The 20,946-nt window shown below is 38.4% G+C and overlaps 3 protein-coding genes across 11 annotated transcripts in view; 2 read left to right on the top strand and 1 right to left on the bottom strand.

Annotated features, from left to right (window-relative positions):
• The window catches only part of TOM1L1 (target of myb1 like 1 membrane trafficking protein), a 50,305-nt gene extending 49,483 nt beyond the window's left edge, over positions 1-822 (top strand). For all 5 annotated transcript variants that reach the window (XR_004326647.1, XR_004326648.1, XM_032498461.1 and 2 more), the window contains one exon: positions 124-822. The gene's annotated coding sequence lies outside the window, so the exon portion shown is untranslated. The remainder of the gene's footprint in view (positions 1-123) is intronic.
• LOC102515739 (cytochrome c oxidase assembly protein COX11, mitochondrial) lies at positions 745-7,155 on the bottom strand. The gene is made up of 4 exons (XM_014553677.2): positions 6,710-7,155; positions 3,450-3,605; positions 1,986-2,111; positions 745-1,615 (listed from the first exon to the last, which is right to left on the bottom strand). Exons 1-4 carry the CDS (start codon positions 7,058-7,060, stop codon positions 1,433-1,435), a joined length of 816 nt encoding a protein of 271 aa, XP_014409163.2. The 5' UTR covers positions 7,061-7,155; the 3' UTR covers positions 745-1,432.
• The window catches only part of STXBP4 (syntaxin binding protein 4), a 167,972-nt gene continuing 154,115 nt past the window's right edge, over positions 7,090-20,946 (top strand). For 4 of the 5 annotated variants that reach the window (XR_004326646.1, XM_032498458.1, XM_014553675.2 and 1 more), the window contains exons 1-4: positions 7,090-7,225; positions 18,930-19,128; positions 20,231-20,306; positions 20,764-20,892. Coding sequence is in view for 4 of the 5 variants with exons in the window: in XM_032498458.1 (XP_032354349.1) it covers positions 20,846-20,892 (47 nt within the window). In the remaining variant the exon portion in view is untranslated. The remainder of the gene's footprint in view (positions 7,226-18,929; positions 19,129-20,230; positions 20,307-20,763; positions 20,893-20,946) is intronic. The other variant, XM_006178144.3, reaches the window with a different exon arrangement.

Genomic DNA, 20,946 nt, shown 5'->3' with positions numbered 1-20,946 from the left:
CTTTACACCCTCCCCTGTGGAAGAACATTCCCACTTTCCTCTACTAGACTGTGGGTCTCTAGTTATCAAGGAATGGAGAAAGAGAGGAAAGATGGAGATGCTTGACCCTTCTTTTTATTCCAGGGACGTGGATGACCGGCTCAGCAGCTGCATTACAGGTGCCAATTCTCTAAAAGGTAGACTGAGTCCAGCTTTCAGACCCAGAAGACAAGACCTGCCAACACATCAAAACCATGGTGGCACATTTCTCCTCTGCGGTAATGAAGTTTAAACAGAAGAGTAACAGTTCCAGAGTTAACATTTATGGTTCCTGACAGCAGCTCAAGCTTTATCTCAAGAGAACTTGGTTGTAACATACATTCATTTAAAATTTTAGAAGAAAAATGCATGGTATTGAGGCCAACCAGGTTAAGTGTAGCAAATTAGAACTCATCACAAGAGCTAGGTTAAGAGTTAAGAAACATATTTTATTACAAAATAATTGTTAATAGATGAAAGCATAAAATGTGAGAAACAATATTTAAGTCAGGAAGAACACTGAGTGCCTTCATTTAACTAAAGTTGAATGTAAAAGTCAATTTGCACTTCTTTATAAATACTACTCTTGTTTAGAATTATAACTGTAAAAGCCTTGATGATTGTGATTTCATTGTAGTTCAGGTACCCTGAAGAGGTCACTGAACTCTACATCAGGTTGCCTTTAAATATGATTCTTCCTAATACTAAATGTTCTCTTTTTTTTTCTTTTTGGAAGAAAGACTACTGGAAAACATTCAGTTATGTCATAAATTACAAGTGACAAATAAATTACAATTGAAACAATTTAATACATTTTTTTTTTTTCAGGGAAGAATTTCTGATGTCAGTAAACCTTCACAATCCGACACTTATATTTTAACATTCAGGGACTTGGAACTGTAGTAACAAGAAATGCTAGAAGCCTAGTGGATATATTTATGCATTTTATTTAACTTTCATGGTACCAAAATTTCAAAGTAATTATTCAGTACTCTGAATGTAAAATAGCCCTAAATCTTAAAGGAAAAATACAGTGAAATTTGAAATCAGAATGTAATCTTTGTCCATTTTGAGCTTTTAAAATAGTGAATATTCATAATGAAAGTAGTAACCCACTATTTTAGAAATAAAAAAAATTCATTGCTACATATATGAAGTGCTACTAATTTGAAAGAGAACCAGTGAATCAAGCTGAATCATCAGTCCACACCAACGTATTTGACAAACAATGCAGTTTCTTTTAATACAGTAATACATTCTAAGTAGTGTAAATTAGTTGGGGAAAAAAACAGAACCATCAGTACATAATACTTAAAATAGAAGGCTTCAAGTTATTGTAACTATTTCTCCCTGAGAAGACAAGTTACATGATTTTTCAAAAATCACAAATTTGAAGCAGGACTTGCTGCTGACTTCAGTTATAGCCTGGGACCGGCAATTTATGCCCCTCCTTTGCCTCAAAAAAAGTATAAGAAAGAGTGATGAGATCAACATTCACCATTCTTGGATCTTCAGCAAATTCAGGATCAATGTAGAAAAACACTGGCATATCTACTTCCTCTTGTGGATTGAGCCTTTGTTCTTCAAAGCAGAAGCACTAGGATTCATAGAAGGAATCATTTATTAATTTCTCTACTCTAAAAACTACTAATTCATCTCATTTGCTTTAATAACCATACTATTAATTATCATCTAAGTTCTGTGATAGATAACAGTGTCTTTTCATCTCAGATTGAGTTTTGCTTTAAGGATTGAGACTCAGCAAATTCTTCTGATCTTAAAAGCAGATATCAAAGTTTGGCTCTCAACCTCTGCATAGCTATTATAAGCAATGAAAAAACAGTTTGAAGTTCAGAAGAAATGAACTTTTCAAAAATCAGTACCTACTAAAAAAACACTGCAGGAAATTTAGTAACAAACCATCCTATGTACTTTTATCACATTGTATCATCTGCATTAAGTTGTACCTGTATTTTATTGAAATACTGTCCAGCTTCAAATGGTACAATATTGTATGTAGAAATTCCGATTACTGGTTTGTCAGTAGGATTCTTAGCTTTATAAAACGCCAGTGCAGTCTCTCCTGGCACTACCTGTATTAAGGAAAATAGACATTATCAACACTTTGTATCTCACACACAGCTCTTCATTTCCCTCCTAAATTAGTCATATTACTTTACCTTCAGACCATAACACCTAATCTAATGTTAAGGGTCAGCAAAATAAATTGTGAAAACTACCCAAGAACATCTGATTTTCAGATGTTACTTGCATATGTCAATGAAGAACCGATGCCCTATTATGCATACTTAGTTACAGATTGTCCTCTTGTATGTCTGAAGTCTTCAAGTAATAGTCTGCAAATGAAGTTATTTAAAATGTGTCCAAGAACAAGCCAAGCCTAACTTCTTAATACTTATCCCTGAATATCATACAATTAACTAAAGATTCTTTTTAGAAAAGATTACCAACCTTCAACTTAGGTTACAACCAGAGTAAATTAAATGTGTAACGAGACTCAAACTCTGATTGAATAGAATTTTTATTTAACCAAAAAAACACTAATTTTTTTTTTTTGAGAGAATAGCAGATGAAATAAATTGCAAGGCTTTAAAATAGTCAATTTCCAAAGGATGCTCTGTCACATGTACCAATTTAGCCACTAATTCCTTGTACACTACTATGTGATTGGAACTATTATTCAGAACCATAATCTATAAAACTCTCCATCACTTAAGAGATTCAGATCCAGTCAGGATTACTAAACTGGGGAAGCACTAATATAAGAGTTTTCCAATAAGAGTTATAGTTAAGCTTTTCTGGCTATTCCTTGGTTTATGAGATTACTTCAGTTAAACCCTCTGGGAGTCCATTAGTCAAGATTTTAGGAAACTTTCAAGGTGTATAGTCTTTCTGAAGTAGAACATGAGTAGTATGATTACTTCAAAGATCCTCAAAAATTACAATTTTTTTAAGGGACAGGGATACTTTTGATGTCAAGTAGTAAAGTAGTTTTCACTGTAGCTAATGATTTTCAGTATCTTTCCTATATCATCTATTCCTGAGATTAAAGTCAATTACAAAACATGACAGCTTGCTCCCACTCTCAAGATTAGTGACCAGAGACTTCTTAGTGAACTCTTTATATAATTCTAATAAAAACATGCCATTTTTTTCCATTGTTCCAAACTATGGAACAATGACTTTTACTATAATGCCATGTAACTTAAAAGTTAAATTCTCTTCTGTTACATTAGGTGTAAAAGCACTGTCAAAGAGCAGCCTGTTGGAATAAAAAAATTACAGTAATGGAATCTGTATTTTGACATTAAGTTTAAATGAGTGTTTCCTAAATTGTGAAAACAGTTAAGTGATGAAAGAAATTATACACTGAAAAAAGTAATCTTCTAAAAAGTGCTTTAATCACTTACGTATATTTCTGTTTGCTGAGGTCTGAAGTTCCACTGGAGACTTGCGTGCACATCTGCATTAAAGGTGACTTTAATGATGCGATCCTTAACAGGTACCATGTGTTCAATCTGGTCTGATGCATGACCTGCTACTGCTGACCCTCCAAGTCCAGTAGTCTAGGAAAAGATGTTAAAACGTAATAGGCTGAACAATAGTACAACAGTTTTAGTTTATCGAAGGAAACAAAACTTTTAAAACAATTTTACTTTAACAATCCAGTAGGAGCCAAGTTTATATACTATCACGGACCATTTCCTATGAATGTGTCAATGGTTTGACCACTTTTTGGGTGTCAAGGGCCTATCTTTGTAATCACTTGCTTATCGGGCATGGTCGAAATGAATCCTTTGGAAGAGAGAGTGGACTCTCCACTAATAATAGAGCTCAGAATTTTTAGATGAACTTTTCATTAAACATACTAATAATATCAACTACTATTAATAGAAATAAAATTTACCCACAACCCTGTCATTTCAATAAAACTATTTTATTCCATTTTCCACGTTCCTGTCCTGGTCCTTTTCCACATCACAACTTTTAGAGCACAGATTAGTTTCTAGCTTCACTTCTACAGTCTGCTTTCCTCAAGCATCGTAAGTACTTTTCCATGTTGGTAAATGTTTTCGTAAATTTTTTTTTTCTGTATGTTTTTGTATAGTACAGCTTTTGTACAGATATCACCAGTCACTCAGAAAACCTGACCTCTTTGGACACTGAATCAACTAATCATGAGGCGTCAGGATAATCTGTGTCTGACACTTCTTGCCTATCTTCATTGCCATTAATTATTTCCTTATCAGAGACGCTTAAAAAAAATCCTTACTTCAAGGGTCATCATTCTTCTGATACTTGAGGTTGCCAGAATTCTGGTCTCCGGATAATTAATCTGTTACTATACTAGGAAAAAAATACCAAATTTAAGTCTAGGGAAGACTCCCAGCAAAAATAGCATTCCTATCTTAGCTTGTTACACAAGTCAACTAGCTTCACTCAACTGCAATGCGATATTATCAAATTACATTATAGCCCTAGAAGATGCATCAGACAGCAAGCCTTCATTTATCCTTTTTAATAGATAATTATTTTATGCTCAATAGAGCTGAGTTTTAAGATACAGTGCTCAAGTTTTAAGATACAACTTTTTCCTGAAGACTCTGAGTCACTTGAATAAAGATTCCTTAATGTTTTCTTTCTGACAGGCAGTCTTGGAATATAGATTCGTCAAATTTGTTGTGTGTTGATTTTGAGAAATTAAACAAGAATAGAAAAGGGCATTGAAAAGAAAATGTCCTGTGCTCCAGCCTAGTTCTGTCACTAGCTCCAAAAACTAAATAAATCATACTTTCTTTGGGCTACACTTTCCATGCTTGTAAAATGAGCTCAGTGTATTAAGTGGTTTATATAATCCCTTATTTTGGGCTCTAAAGTTCTGTGATCCCAAAAGTGAAAGGGATGCTCTTTTGGAAATGTCACTATTGAACATCCAACTGTGATTTCAGTTTAGGATTACAAATTACAATTGTTTTTACTTTCCTGCCCTGCACTTTCATACACAGGCACAAAATACTGTCATTCACTTCAGTTTGGGGCAGGGTTTCTCAATCTTGGCACTCATGACATTTTGGTTAGGATAATTCTGTTTTTTGGGAGGGCGTGGGGGGTGGGCCTGTCCTCTGCACTGTTGGATATTCAGCAGACTCCCTAGCCTCTACCCAGGTTATGACAACATAAAATGTCTTCATACATCATTAAATATTCTCTGAAGAATAAAATCAACCACCTGCCTCCCCAGCCCCTCAGTGGTTTGGGGAGATCTACACTTGCTGTTTTAGATTCAGTTCTGCTTATAACTGGTGGTTTGGGGATTCATGTTTGGTCCAGGTTGGCCCTTGATGAAAATTCACTCACATTCTATGCTCATCCTCCAGAAATCAAGCTTCTGCACATTCCCACATAAATGCTGATATTAAGAGACGGAAAAGAAAAAAAGTCCTCTAGCTTTCTGCTGTTTTCAGACATTATTGAAAATAAAGGCAAAAGTTAATATCCATAAGAACAGGGGAAGTAAGTCAGGCCTTACCAATAGTGGCAGGAAAAAGCAGTTAACCAGTGATTCCCAAATTCTTCTGCTCACTGGGATTTTCAAAAATTATTAATGCCTGACTCCCACTCCAAGACCTTCCAATTTAATTGGTTAGGGATGTGACCTGAGTGTCAGAATTTTGAAAAGCTTTCCAGGTGACTCCCATTTACAACAAAGTTTGGAAATCACTCTCACTCACTCACTGAATGAACCCAATGTGTAGCTCTCATTTGTATTTAAACAGAAATTCCTGGTCTCCACCCAGGTCTCCTAATCAGAATCTCTGGGGTAAGGGAGCACTGACATATTTATTTAAGAAGCTCCATCAGTGATATTAATGCCCAGACAAAGCAGCAAACCACTGGTTAAGAACTTAGGAGAATACACATGAAATAGATGAAGTGTGCCTGTGTCCGTGGTTCTCCAACATTAGTCTGCATCAAAATCTGCTGGAGGACTTATTAAAATGCAGATTGCTGGGCCCTACCCCCACAGTTTTTGATTCAATAGTTGCGGAGTTGGACACAACAATTTGCACTCAAGTTCGCCTCCCAGGTAATGGTGCCACTGCTCGTCTGGGGGGACTGCACTGGGAACACCTGATCTAAAAGGAAGCCCAAGCTAAGCACATTACAGCTCCGTATTAACGAGGAAGTTCTAATTCATGCTAGTTTGTACAGATAAAAAGCTACTCCTAGTTTAAATACAAGGAGTAAGTAAGCATACTCCCCTTTCCAGAGTTAACCTTTGCACTGAAACCATATGTGGTTCAAAGGATGAATGTACTAACATATATTACACTTTAACAAGCAGGACGTGTGCGGGCAGCAGGAGGGTAAGGCAGATTGCTGGATGTGGAGTACAGGCTGCAGACCTTCTCCCGCGACGTAGCTGAGATTAGGAACTTCACTCGACAGAACGGTATAAGCACGACCACTACCACGGCTCGGGTTCTACTGGCAGCTTTGTCACTAACTTCTCTGGTGACCTTGGGCGAGTAAGTCACCTATTAAGGCCTGTTTCCTATTTGGTGGGTAATCTCGGACATCCCTCCGACACGACACCGGGGAGCACCGCTGTCCAGGGATCTGCCTGCCCTGCACCTCCGCCCCTCCCAGTGGACAGCGCCGGCCCTACCTGGCAGTAGAGCCGATAAAGGGGCACGGCGGCGTAGGACGCCCCCAGCATGCCCACGGCGGCCGCGGCCACGTACGTGAGAACTGTCCTGTTCCGCCGCCGCCAGTCCTCCTCCTGCGAGCGAGTGAAGGGGTTCGTGCTCTTCGGCCGCCGCGGCGGCTGCACGGCCGGGCTCGGGCGCCTCCACGTCCCGAGCCGCCTCAGACCGCTCTCAGCACCGCCCGTCCCGCTGCCTCGCGGCCTGAGGCACGGCTCTACCCTCTCCGCAGGCCTGGCCGGGGACCCCAGGTGCCGCCAGCGCCAGCCACACAAAGCGACCCGCCTCCATCCCGAACACCAGAGCCCTTCCATAGCGCCCGGAAAGAACGCCCGCCTGTCAGGGGCGAGAGGCCAGATCTCGCGAGGCCTGCTCTGTCTCGCGATCTCTGGGTTGAGCCCGCCGCTGCCTTGGCTACCAAGCTCCTCAGGTGGCGGCATCTGCAGTCGGGCTACGGAGGCCGGGTGGCCGGGTCGCGGGTAAGTTCGCGTTTTGCCTTATGACTGTTCCTCCCACTTTCCTTCCCTGCAGTCCCTGTCTAACTTACTTTCCGGGAAACGCCTCGCTCTCCTCCGCGTGCAGGCCCATCATCACATGGGATTGTGTCCTCGTTCCCAACCTCCAGCAGCCTTTGTCTCGCCCTAGCGGCCCCCCGCGGCCGCTGTCCCGCGGACTGGGGCGCTCTGGCCGCAGTGCCGCTATGACTGCTCAGGGATCACCTCTCCCAGGAAGCCCTCCTGTGTTAACGGCGGCCCCCTCGAACACTCACACATCCACAATTTCTCAGTCCCTGGGAATCGGCTTCTACCGCTCTGACGTCCCTTAGCCGCATACCCAGAGAAACTTAACCAGTTCTGGGGTGGGAGAGACGTTGTCAGATTTTTTGAGAGAGTAGTGACCAGGACATGAGGATCAACTTGGGACGGATGGAAGGAAATGGAGATGTTCATCTTGGAATAGAAACGCATGGGGAATATAATAGCTTTCTTCAGTTCCCCCGCAGGACGAACCAGAACCTGAGTTGGGGGAAGGGCTTAGCCGATTTTTGCCATAATTTAAGGAAGTTCTTTCTAGGAGCTGGAAAGTAGTAGTGAAGAGCTCCGATTCTGAGGCCACGCGGGTTGTATTCATACCCCGGGTCCTCTCTATGGCCTTGTGTCCTTAGGCCAGTTTTTTGACCTCTTTAAGACTCAGCGGCCTTACTCAGAAAATGGGAGTCATAACAGTAAATGAGAATATGCGTGTAAAGTGATTTTCAGTGTAAAAATTTGGTGAACATTAGGTTTTTATTTCTGATGTCCAGAGCAGGTATAATTGTCCCCACTTTATGGATGAGGGAACTGAAATCCTGAGAAGTTAAATGACTTCAAGTCATTGAACATTTATGTATCGAACCGTCCTGTGGGCCCGACATTGTTCAACCTACTGGGACTGCAGCACAGAGAAAGTCAAGCAAGATCACTTCTGTGATGGAGTGTGTCTTTTCTGTTGAGGGACTCAGGAGCTAATCAAGTAACAGATACATAAATAAGGGGGTTTCAGATAGCAGTCCGTACAGTGTGAGTGAAAATCCGTGAGGAGGGGAAGTAAAATAAGGTCTTTCTGAGGATGTGACATTTGAGCCTGGTCCTGAGTGACGATAGGGAGCAGCCTACACTGTGCCAGTTCCAAGTTGTGCAAAGACCTATAGGCAAGAAAGAACTACATACCATCGAAGGACAAAAAGGAGGCCAGTATGTTCCTAGCATTGTGAGCAGGGAGGAAGGTGGTAGGAGGTGGGTCAGAGCAGGTACACGGGGGCCAGATAATACAGAGCCTTTTAAGCCATGTCCAAGAGTTTGTAGTTTATTCTAAAAGTAATAGGAAGCTTTTAGAGAGTTTGAAGCATACCAGTGATACCTGATTCACATTTTTTTAAAGTATTGGTTATGGTGTAGAGAATGGATTAGAGGGAAGGGAGCAAAAAAGAAAACAGAACAGTTAGGAGGCACTTGGAGTAGACGAGGTGAGTGATGATGGTCACCTTGAGTGAGTAATTGATTAACTTGTGGTCACTGGGCCAGAAAATTACAAAGCCAAAAAATCGAAGTATCTTCTGACTCTTCTACTTGGGCACAAAAATTCCGAGATTCTGTGGTTCTACAAATTTACTCCTGTTTTATGAGAATGTTTGAAAATCTTTTTCATCTATATCTACCTTAGTTCTTATACCAGGTTGTCATCCCTTTCAGGGTAAGATATGTCATATTTAAAATTTCTTATAGCATAGACTCAAACCCCATGTAAATGTTAATATTGCAAAACATTCCCTTTGACCATTCTTTTCTTCCACACAACCCTTTCATGTAGCAACAGGTAGCAGTATAAATATGTCAATAATAGTGTCTTTGTCTTGGACTCTGTCGTTCTGTTTTGTTTTGTAATTGCAAATGAAACTACACCTTTCCAAGGTACGGTCATCTCAAGAGCAGTAAAGCAGCGTTGGCTGCCATTCTTGTGAGCCTGAGTGTGTTTGTGGTGTTGCATAAGTCACTACGATAACTAATGCTAAATAATGGGTTCCACCATGAATGGAATGGGAGCACCTCAGGCAAGGCTAGTACAACCCTGTTCTGCAGGTAGAGGTGTTGATTACAAACTGAAAACATCAGGGCTGGACTGACTTTTCAGACTTGACACCTTTAATTTGTAATAGCATTTTTTAGCATTAAACAATTAAACCTTGTGAACCCTTTCTAGTTAGCTATGATCATGTCCAATTTTACCTAATAGGTGAAATAGGTTTTTTTTTAATATATATAAGCCAGTTTGAGGGGTGATGGGTGAGTAAAACGGGTGAAGATGGGAAAAGAAGGAAAAAATGAAAAAAAAAACCAAAACAGTTTGGTTGTCACACAATGTTTTCTTATCTGATTATTGGTTTCCAGGCTTTCTGAAGACTTAAGGATTATAAAGATGTATTGCTTTTAAAATTTGACTTGTAATTACATTTTTTAGTATTTTTAATGCATAATATAAGTTAAGGACCTTGCATCGTAAATCTTGATATGTTAGGCACTGGGCTGTATTTCTTCGCTGGCTGCCTAATAAAGCTGTTAAATCCACTTGGCAATATGATGTACTTAGTTATTCCAGCAGCACTAACAGTACTAAAACCTGTTTATTTGGAGGTATTTATTACAATACTTCCTTGTACCTAAAAGAGGAAGAGTAATGCATCTGAGCAAATAGTAAGGACAAATGAATTGTAGTTTGCATGAGAATAGACTGGATAGTCACTGTTTTCCAATTAGTGCAAAAGAGTGGCATGAAGTTGCCTCAGTAGGTCTTGATATCCTAGTTTTTTTATTTCCTAGCAGCTTCCTTTAAACCACACGTTTGAGAGGCTTGTCTGTTTAAAAGATCTTGAATAAGTTTATATGATTGACAGATAAGGTGAAATGAAAACAGAAATCATTCATCAGTAGAAGGCATTTATTTTTTTCAACTAACATTTATCAAGATCAGGGCCAGCTTCATGGGTATGTGGCCTGTGCAGTCAGTCACACAAGGCCCTGCTCTTAAAAGGGCCCCTCACTTAGTTGGACCCTGTACTTGGTTTAATATTCACTGTCACTATCTTGAAATTCTTAATAATTTTTTTAACAGGGAGCCTTGCATTTTTCATTTTGTACTGCTCACCTCCCAACACATACCCATATATTATATCCCAAATGAACTGATTGACATTCTGACACAATTCAGGCTGAGGCACAGTCAGCCTGCCTAGAATAAGCAGAAATTAAAGGTAAGAGAAAAGGCAAAAGGCAAATTCATGTCTCCTGAGAATAGTCAGGTTGTATGAAATAAGATCAAGGGAAAATTCATACTCCTTACCATGAGCCCTAAGACTAGATAATCTGGACCCTGCCTACTGCTCTAATTTCATCTCCTCTCCCCAGCCACACTTTTTTTTTTGTTGTTGTTCTGTAAACATCCCAAATTTTTTTGCTGCCTTGAGACCTGTTCTCTGCCAGGAACACTTGGCCCCCTCAGTTTTTCTCCTGGCTGACCTGTTACTCGGATCTTAGCTGGAACTCCACTGCCTAGTCTAAGTTAGCTCTCCTCTGTCCAGTACCATATGATCATATGACCTTTAAGGATCTGAACTCTAGTTCACGTTGTTTCCTTTTTTCTTCTTGTTCTCCCAACACTAGTATGTAAATGCTATAAACAAAGAGGCCTTGGCTTGTTTGGCATAATAGCATAAGCACTTAACACAGTGTGAGCACACGGTTGTACTGAGTCAAGGACCAGCGAGCAGGAGGCAGTCAGGTAATCTAGGGAAACTTGTGAGAGCAGTGAGCTGCTGCTCTGATGATCTGGTTTCAAGAAGCCTAGGACTCCTTCTTTGAAGCAGTTTACTGTTATTTCCTATGGGGCTGGGCTCTGGGTTACAAGTCTATGCTATTCTTCCGCCTCCAAGACAAACGAGTAGCATTCCTAAACTTGAATTCTTGAAAGAAAACAATGCACCACCCAGGGGAATATTGCCTTTGGGTACATGATAAAGGAGATAGTAAAATAACTCTCCGACTGATCTTTTACATCTTGATTTCTTGAAACTTACATGTCATTGTGAAAAAGATCAATTAAAGTCTAGCCCAGGGAAGGAGTCATTCCTGATTTTTTACCAATGTTCTTAAACAACCCTAGGATAATATAAATAATGCTATCTCAAAGAATTTCTGCTGTCATAAGGTGTACAAGTTGTCACAGTTTCTAAAAGCTACTATTTGTGTGTGTGTTTCTTCAATTATATTACTGAAGCTATAGGTCTAAGTTTACAACAAGCAATATTTACATTTTTAATATTAGTTCCAGTGAATTTATAAGTAGCAGAATTTCTAATTTGTCAGTCACAGAATCCAGGCAGATAATTTATTGAGTAGCCAGCACCATCATGCCCTCCTCCCTTGAAACTGACATAGGAAAAAAACAAATAGGGGGCGAGAGGTGGGCCACGTCCCAGGTCTCTGTTGAGTCCCTGGGATGTGCCCTGCCAAGTGTGGGTCCTTGGCTTCGCAAAGGAAAGAATTCAAGAGCAAGCCACAGTTGAGTGAAGTTAGATTTACTTAGATACATACTACACAGGGTGTAGGCTGTTTCAGAAGGTGAGAGAAAGGCCACAAGATGTGGGAGTTAAGTGCGCAGGTTAAAGTAAAAGTAGATACACACTCCATAGACAGAGTGCGAGCTGTCTCCAAAGACATGGGAGCAAGAGGCAGCAAGGCACGGTGTTGCCAGTTTTTATGGGCTTGGTATCTTCACATGCCAGTAAGTGGGAGGATCATTCCAGCTACCCTGGGGAAAGGGGCTGGGATTCCCAGGAATTGGGCCACAGCCCACTCTGACCTTTTATGGTTAGCCTTGAACCGGTCATGGCACCAGTGAGCATGTTATTTATCATGTTAATATATTACAATAAGTGTATAATGAAGCTCAAGGTCTACTGGAAGTCAGATCTCCTGCCATCATGATCCTCAAGGCCTACTGGGAGTTGAATCTTCCACCATTTTGGTATTAATTCGTGTGTCATTCTCTGAATGGCTGTGCCCTGCCTCCTTTCCTGTCTCAAAATGACCTTAATATAAAATTTCACTACATAAGCACTTTCTTCCCCTTCCTCTAATTCCTCCCAAATGACCCCACTGCAGACTACCCCATCTCATTTATGGACCAGACTGAAATGTGTTCATGCACATTTTATAAAGGAACTCCTCCCCTCAAAAACACTGGGGAAGCTTGTAATTTAGGAAGCCTGGAATAGAAATTTTTGATGCATAGGGCCAAAAAAGAACTTTTAAAGGTCATTTTGTGAAGGATCTTGTCATTCTATATAGGAAGAAACTGAGAAGCAGAATAGTTAAGTGGCTGCTCAAAGTCACATGGCTTCTGGATAGCAGAAATGGAACTTAAACTTGGTTGTCGTAACTTTTAGATCACTCTTTTCCCAATGCGTTGCACTCCTAAACATAAAACCAGTGGCAAAGAGAATTCCAAAGTTTCTTTTTAAACAGACTGCATGGTTAATTTCAGAAGAAATTAACATTAAATACTGTTGGTATGAGTTTCTTTGAAGAGTCATTTCTTTTTAAATATTATTTATTTTTTGCTCGCCAATTTGCTTACAAAGGAGTAGTCATAAGACATTATTTAAAGGGGATAGCCAGTTTTCTGTGGCAAACACCAGGTCTATGTTTTCTCTTTCATCTTGATACCTTAGCAAATGAAGATAGAATAACATAAAGGAAAAACGACTTTAAAGGAGAGATAACTAGAAGGAACCAATCTTAAATGCTAGCTGCTGAGAAGGGATACTCAAACCTAATAACTGTTTTAAATATGTTTTAAATATTTTTCTTTTATTATCAAAATAATGTATCAAAGTATATATCCTCATTGTGAAGCATTCAGAAAATAAAGAATAAAGAAGAAAATTTAAAATAACATTAAATAAAAGATAACTAATTCTGTCTTAATGCTTACATTTTAGTGTATATTTTTCCATAAATGTGATTTCAAAAGATGAAATTATTCTATATATTTTGTTTTAACCCAGCTACTGTTTTTTACCTAGTAATATATTGGGAACTTCTTTCCAAATCAGCTAACATGAAGGAACAGATCTGCATGATCATTTTTGATGACCGTGTAGTTTCATTATACGTGAGTATACTGTTAGGTATCTCACCAGCTACCACTTTTTACATGTTTAGGTGGTTTCTGAAGTTTCGTCATCATTAACTAATCTGTGATGATGTCCGTGAACTGTTGTTGGATCACCGCTTGCCACCCATAGCGTTGTGAAGGGACATGGTGTCCTGCTTCTATAGACCAACTGGATTGGATTTCCCACCTTTCCTGATGTCCTGTCTCCCCAAGTGCCCTCAGTAGGATGTTTTTGCTCTCTCACTTTTCCTAATCCACTTTTCTTACTGTTCATAATTGTTTATTAAGTGTGCCAAAGTTTTACTTTCGGGGGAAGGATATTTTACAGGTACTAAAAGCCATACCTACCTAACTTCCTTAGATAATTTCTGACCTCAGCCAAATCCTCCTGTTTGAACGTAAAATCAAGGAAAGCCCTACATGTCCTAATTGCTCTATCTGGATCCTGGTTACTTTATGTAGTGTGTGAACCTGAAAAAAACAGATCTCTACTTCATGCCCTTGGAGGGGCTAACAGTGAGTTCTCTCTCCTAAGAAAAAGCCTCCTTTGAGTGCCTTTTTTTTTTTTTCCTTTTTTTCCCCTCTCTAATAACAAGCTCTCATACTCAATAGTGAACTAAAGATCCCCAATCACTTGACTGAAAATATCTGATGAGTCCTCAAAGACAGTTAGATGTATGTGATGTCATTAGCTTCTGACAAAGTACCTTTCTCGTGAGCTTTTTAAAATGGTGATGATGATAATAATGGAGTAGAAGGAGGAAGATAGGAGAGGAGGAGGGCAGAGGGGAGAGACCAGTATTAGCCAGAAAATATCTCCTCCGCTGTTACCACACCTTGTCCTTTGTCCCCTTCCTTCTGGTAATCTTTTCACTTTAGAGGAACAAATAAAAGACATTAGTGTTACTTGGCAACATAACTTGTTAACAGCTTTGAAGTAGGGTGGGAGGGTATAGCTCAACTGTAGAGTGCATGCTTGGCAGGCACAAGGTCCTGGGTTCAATCTGCAGTATCTCCAATAAATAAATAAATAAGCCTAATTACCTCCCCCCTCAAAAAAAAAAAAAAGAACTTTGAAGTAAGAATAAAAACATCTTGTCAAGGGAGGATGGGAAGTAGGCTTTGCTTATACAGCTTTTATGAGTCTATTCCAGAAGTATTATTTTAATCTTTGTTCTTTGTAATAATAGCTCAATAAGTATTCTAATTAATTGTCTATAAGCCCTGCATATGTACCAAAGTGTTAAATAAGATGCACTTGGATATAAACCAACATATTGTTACAGAATTTTCAGCCCAAATCTAACATGAATTGTGCCTATTTATCCTTCACCTAGTTTATTAGTAACATTAAAAAATAAAGACATTAAGTGATATGGTAGAATTTGGGGTGAAAGAAATTGTTTTCTAGAAGATACTACTGGGCTTTCCAAAAACAGTTTTTATTCTTTACAAAATAACAGGAGTTTTAAAAGGCATTAAATTAATAGCAAAAAAAAAAAAAGTGTTAAAATGCCTAGGAATTAAATAAATAAGAAATGTGTAAAACCTGTATGGAAAACTTGAACAAATGGAAAACTGTACCAACTCCTTTGACAGGAAAACTCAACATCAAAAAGATAAATACTAGTACTTGCTCAGTCAATTTGTAAATTTAACATGGTTCTCCAACCTTTAGCTTTTCTTTTAAAACAAGATAAGGAGATTTAGATATTAATGTATAAAAATAAGCCAAAATAGCCGAGGAAACTTGGCTGAATAAGAGCAATGAGGGGGGATTAGTCTTACCAGATATAAAAACGTATTATGAAGCCTCCATCATTAAAATAGAATAGTGTTGCTATGTATAAAAATAGATTTTTAAAAAGTTTCTTCTGTATAGCACAAGGGACAATGTTCAATATCTTGTAATAACCTTTAATGAAAAAGAATATGAAAATGAATATACATATGTATATGCATGACTGAGACATTGTGCAGTACACCAGAAATTGACACATTGCCACTGACTGTACTTCAATTAAATAAAAGAAAAGAATAGTGTTGATACATGAATACATAGACTAACAAATGGGTCAGAATAAAAAGTACAGTGTGGCGGTGGGAAGGTATATAGCTCAGTGGAAGAGTGCATGCCTAGTATGCACAAGGTCCTGTGTTCAATCCCCAGTACCTCCTTTAAAATAAACAAACCTAATTACCTCCCCCACTCCCCAAAAAAGAAAAAAAAAAAAAAAACTACAGTGGTAGACCCAAATACCCACGAGATTTGGTGTATGATAAAGTTTACATTTCAAATCATGGGGAAAGGAGGTTTATTTAATAAATGTGATTGAGAGAACCGAGTGATCTTGGGGGGAATAAATAAAAGAGATCTGTACCTCGTACCATAAACTAAGTGGATTCAAAATGGATCAAAGATTTTAGAATAAAACTGTAAAATTGCTACAAGAAAATATGAAAGTTCTTTGTAACTTTGGAGTGGGCAACAACTTTCATTTGACTTATATCAAAAATCATAAAAGAAAAGATAAATTTAGCCACAAACTTTTTCATAACCAAAAACTCTGTAGCTAAAAACAAAAGGAGGAATATATATTTACAATTCTTAGTGCAAACAGAGGAATAATCTCCCTAGGACTTAATAACTAGAACCTAGACAGAAAAAAGTCAACAATTGAAAAACTGTTAAAAGATTTGAAAACACAGTTCACATAAAATGTTCTGAAAACATTAAAAAAAATGCTCAGCCTCACTCAGACTACACTGATATCATTTTCATCAATAAAACTGTCAAAAATCTAAGTGATGTAGTATATTATGTTGGTGAAACTTAGAGTAACAAACACTATTATTGATGGGATGGTAAATAATACAACCCCAACTGAGGGCAGTTTGGCATTTTCTGTGAAAATAGCAAGTGTACACAAACTCTGATTTTTGTAAATTTATCTTACAGATACATTTGTACATGTGTAATGTGACCTATGCATATAAAGATTCATTATAGCAAAAAAAAAAAGGAAGCAACTTACATATCTATCAATAAAGGAGTAAATAAATATGGTCCACCCATAAAATGGAATATCATACAGCTGTGAAAAATGTAAAGAATTAGTATGCTATGTAAAAATACGAAAGGAATTCCAAGTTAATTTAAAAAAAACACAGGTTGCACAGTAGTGCATGTAGAATGCAGGGTTACCACACACACACACACATCAGAGTGACCTGTTCACATCAGAGTCTGTATGACCCAAACCCTTAGGGGTTGTCTAGACCACAGCCTGAACAGCTGGATGCTTTGTGCCTAATTGTAGCTACTTTCCATGTTAAAAGTCAAGGAATCAGAATATTTCTTCATATTTGTTTATTTGTATGTAAACTAATTAAAAGGAATCACAAGAAACTAAAAGAGTGAGTACCTAAATGTGTAGAAATGGTGTGGAGGGTAGATAAGATGGATATATATTGTGATTATATATATCCCCATTGGAATGTATTAGCTATTTTTTAAAATTAAAAGATAATAATATTTCATAGGGCATTATGGTAATTTCATCCAGTTAGCATTTACCAACATTTGTCAGGTGTTTTTATCCCTTTACCTTTTATTTTCTCTATTTTTGGTCTAGTAAAAAGAACAAATTTTAGAGAGTAATGTTACGTCTCAGAATATAAATTATTAAGTCTGTTATTCAAACATCAGATGCATGATAGGCAGGTTTTTGTCTGATGAAACTTTTAATTATATGGCATGAAAACTTTTAATGTGATCATCAGAGTTATGTATCAAAATAAAGTTCGAAAGTTTTTTGGAATAAATTCATCTCGTAAAACAAGATTTTTTCCCCCAGTGATCCACTCTCTCTGTTTTTGCTGACCTAACTTTTCCCCCTTATGAGTCACCAAACTAGAAAAAGTATTTTTTCTGAATGGGCATGTTTTTAGGAAAAGAATAGGATGTTTTCTTTCTGAATCATTCATTAACACTTTGAGGTTTCGGGGGTGGGGTGGATGAACCCCTATTGGTTAAGGGCCCTGCTTGCTTGTGCAAAGGAAGGAGTAGGAATCAAGCAAAGGACAGGGAAGGAAAAGGCATTTTTTGATTTTTAAGGATATGACCATGGATACTTTGTTCATTTGGAGGAAAAAAAAAAAAACAAACCCTGCTATTTGGATGGATAGGATTAGGCCTATTTCTGCTATTGTAAAAAAGTTCAATCAATAGTATTTTCATAGGAGAGAGACAGCATATCACTCCTGTTAACACTCTCTCATTCTACTTTTTTGGAGAATGACATTTTTCCACATAAATTAATTTCCCAGCATGCTGTACTGGAAAACGCTTGCATTTGAAACCAGGCAGAACTGGATTCAAATTCCACTTTATAACTATTTAGCGTGGTGGCCATGGACAAATCACATAGCTTCTCCATTAACTGATTTTCTTTTACATGAAATGAGTTAATAATACCTGCCTTTGGGGGCTTTTCTGGGCATAAAATTCTCTCCTGGGGTGCCTGGCTCTATTGGTGAGGACTCCTGGGCTAGGCGGCCTTTCCCTACGCCCCCAGCGCCCTGGGCTTACTACTGGCAGAGCACCCGCTGAGGCCTGTTTGACTGTCTCTGAGGATAGACTCTTTGCTATTTATCCTAGCACTTAGGACACTGTCAGGCATGTTAGTTAGGTGAATGGAATAATTTTAAAACTTAAGTTTCATTTTAATATTTTAGAACAGAAAAAAATTTAAATGCCTTATTAAGTATGACATGTATATGGAGTCTCCTGTGGAATTTGACAGTGACACACCCTTTAGATTTTGATGTGTTCCATGACCTGGGGACCCCATGCCCAGTTAAATCACAACTAAATGGGGATCTTACTCACTTTGGTAACACTGTGAAGACTGCTCAATTTCTTACATGTCCCTCAGTCCTCACTGCAGCCCTTTGAGCTAAGTGTTACTATTCCTACCTTAATACGAAGAGATGCCAAGAGGTTAGGTATCTTTTCTAAGGCTTTGTGGCCAGCCTATAGCAGTATTGCCATTTTGAACTCAGCTTTTTTTTTTTTTTTAACTTATGTCCAATGCATTTTCCATGATGTTAAATAAAATAAGTATGTTTGATTTTTCTTTTGATTTCATTTTTTCACAATAATAGCAACTATCATTTATCGGCACCATGTATTTCTAATTAGCACAGTGTGTGAGATGTGGTGCCAATAAATGGCACTTGCTATTATTATTGTTACATCCAAACTTCCTCCTTGAGGCTTGGTAATCTGCTGCATGCATGTATTATTCAAACAGTCTATAATGAACTTATGAAAACTTTTAGGATTGAACTCTCTTTCATGGCTGAATTAGTCTCATGGACCACTGCAGCCACTGTTGACTCTGAGTCATTATTCTGTCAAAGCCCTGGGATTTTAAGCTCTTCCCTCAGTCGCCTCTCTGTTCTCCACAGGGCACTGATCACCTTCCTGCTTCCTGGCCGTTGGAATTTTCCTGCTGGCAGTGGTGTTGTTAGCAGCCTCGCTTCCCTGCTCCCGCTGATCCGTGTGCCCCCACTGCTTCCATTGCTTGTTACCACAGGAGCTGTGAAAGTTGAAGCTGGGTTTTAACACCCAGGCAGGTGAAACAATCCTGTATTAGGCACCCAGAAGGTAGTTGGCTTTTTCTTCAGGGTCCATTCAGTTTATTTACAAAAGAGTCGATGGTTTCTTTCACATACAGTGGTTGGAGAAGAAATGGGTTATTCCCCTTGATTTTAGTTGTCTGCCTCATTTTTTCTCTCCCTAGAACTTAGAGTTTCTGAATCCTCAACCCCTCTGGGATTCTGCAAGATCGATTCCTCCACCACTCCAGCTGTTTTGGAGGGCGGAATTTTGGTGAATCGGTTACAGTGTGCTGAGTTAGTGACTTCTCCTTGGCTTCTTAGAGGTGGAGCATGCCACCTCTGTTTACCCTGCTACTCCATACAGATGTTACCAATTTCTGTATGTGTGCTCAAACTTAAAAATGTTCACGAAGCTCTCAGCTTCTTCAGCCCTCTTTTATCAGTTACCACCCTACCATCTACTTTTTGTCTTCCAGAAATTTGTTGAAAATTTTCATCTTAGGGCTCTTCTTCCACTTTTTTCTTCAACATTATGAGTTTATACTGTTTGTAACCCTTTTATATTAGTGGGCGCTTTGGAAGAAAAGTAGATACATGCCAAAGTCAAGCTGCCATGTTTAACTGAAATTTGGATTTTTTTTTTAAAAAATTAACTTTACTAGGGTATAATTGATTTATAACAAACAGCACATATTTATAGTGAGGCAGTTTGGTAAGTTTTGACATGTGTTTCCATTTGTAAAACCAACTACTACCAACTGAACCTGTGAAGAAACAGGCTTGGAGAAGCCTAGAAGCTCAAGTTGGAGTGTGGGTCTGTCTGATGTCCGGGTGCGTGCTGTGGGCCCTGAAGCCTGAGTTTTAGCTGGGAAAGCACTGCTGACCGTCTCTCATTTGTGTGGGGTTAATACACAATCTTTCTGGGTCTGGCCACTCATTTCTTTAGGAAGACGGTTGTTGTGCCAAATGACCCTAATCTCTTTTTCAACTCCAAATTCTGTGCTTCGTTCATTTTTCTTATGCAGAGGTGATAAATCTCTGTTCAAATATAGTTTTTTTTTTTAATTAAATGAAACTGCACTAGTCTCTGTAATTTTCACAGTGAAGCTGTATGAGATATTAAAATAATATTTTTTTTCTTTTTATAGGAAAGAATTTAAGAAGCTTGTGGAATAATATGGCCAGAGTAATTTAGGATCTGCAGGAAGTCCCTCAAGATAATTGGTGAGACAATAGGAATTTGTTTTCTTTGAGAGTGTATTGTATGATTATTTTGCAGACATTCTGACTATAAACTTCCTAGCCTTGTGCTCACAAGAGATGTTTTCCTTAGTCTTTTATTACTGTGTGGTTTTTAAGCTTACTAATGGTAGAAGCTGTAATAGTGACCTAGAGCTTAATTGTATGCCTCACTTCTGCTAGAAATGCAGATTTTTTTATAGCTATAGATATCCATCATAGAGATACAGTCCTATAGTTCTGTCTAGCTATCTACCGACAGAACTGTCTTTACATTTCTCAGATATTATCAGCAATGCCTAAATTCCATAGCCCAAAATATATAAAATATATCCGTCATCTACAAACAGACACATATTGTTTACATGCCAAGCATATGCAAAATTGAAATCAAATTTGACTGTCCTAAGACATGACAATTTATTTTCTCCTCCAATCCTAGGAAGAGAAGAATTTATAGATCCTTCATCAAGAGCTTCATTTACACAGCTGTTAGATCCAAGACGACAGTGGTGGTGAAAAGCATGAATAAATATACATCTGCTGTAGTATCATCCGGTCTGCTTGAAAAGTAATTGTGAAATTAAATTTAATATGTTTTGAACTATCATAGTTTAAAATATGT

The sequence above is a fragment of the Camelus ferus genome, chromosome 16 (assembly GCF_009834535.1).
Source record: "Camelus ferus isolate YT-003-E chromosome 16, BCGSAC_Cfer_1.0, whole genome shotgun sequence".
NCBI lineage: Eukaryota > Metazoa > Chordata > Mammalia > Artiodactyla > Camelidae > Camelus > Camelus ferus.
This window is presented reverse-complemented; position numbering and strand designations above follow the sequence as displayed.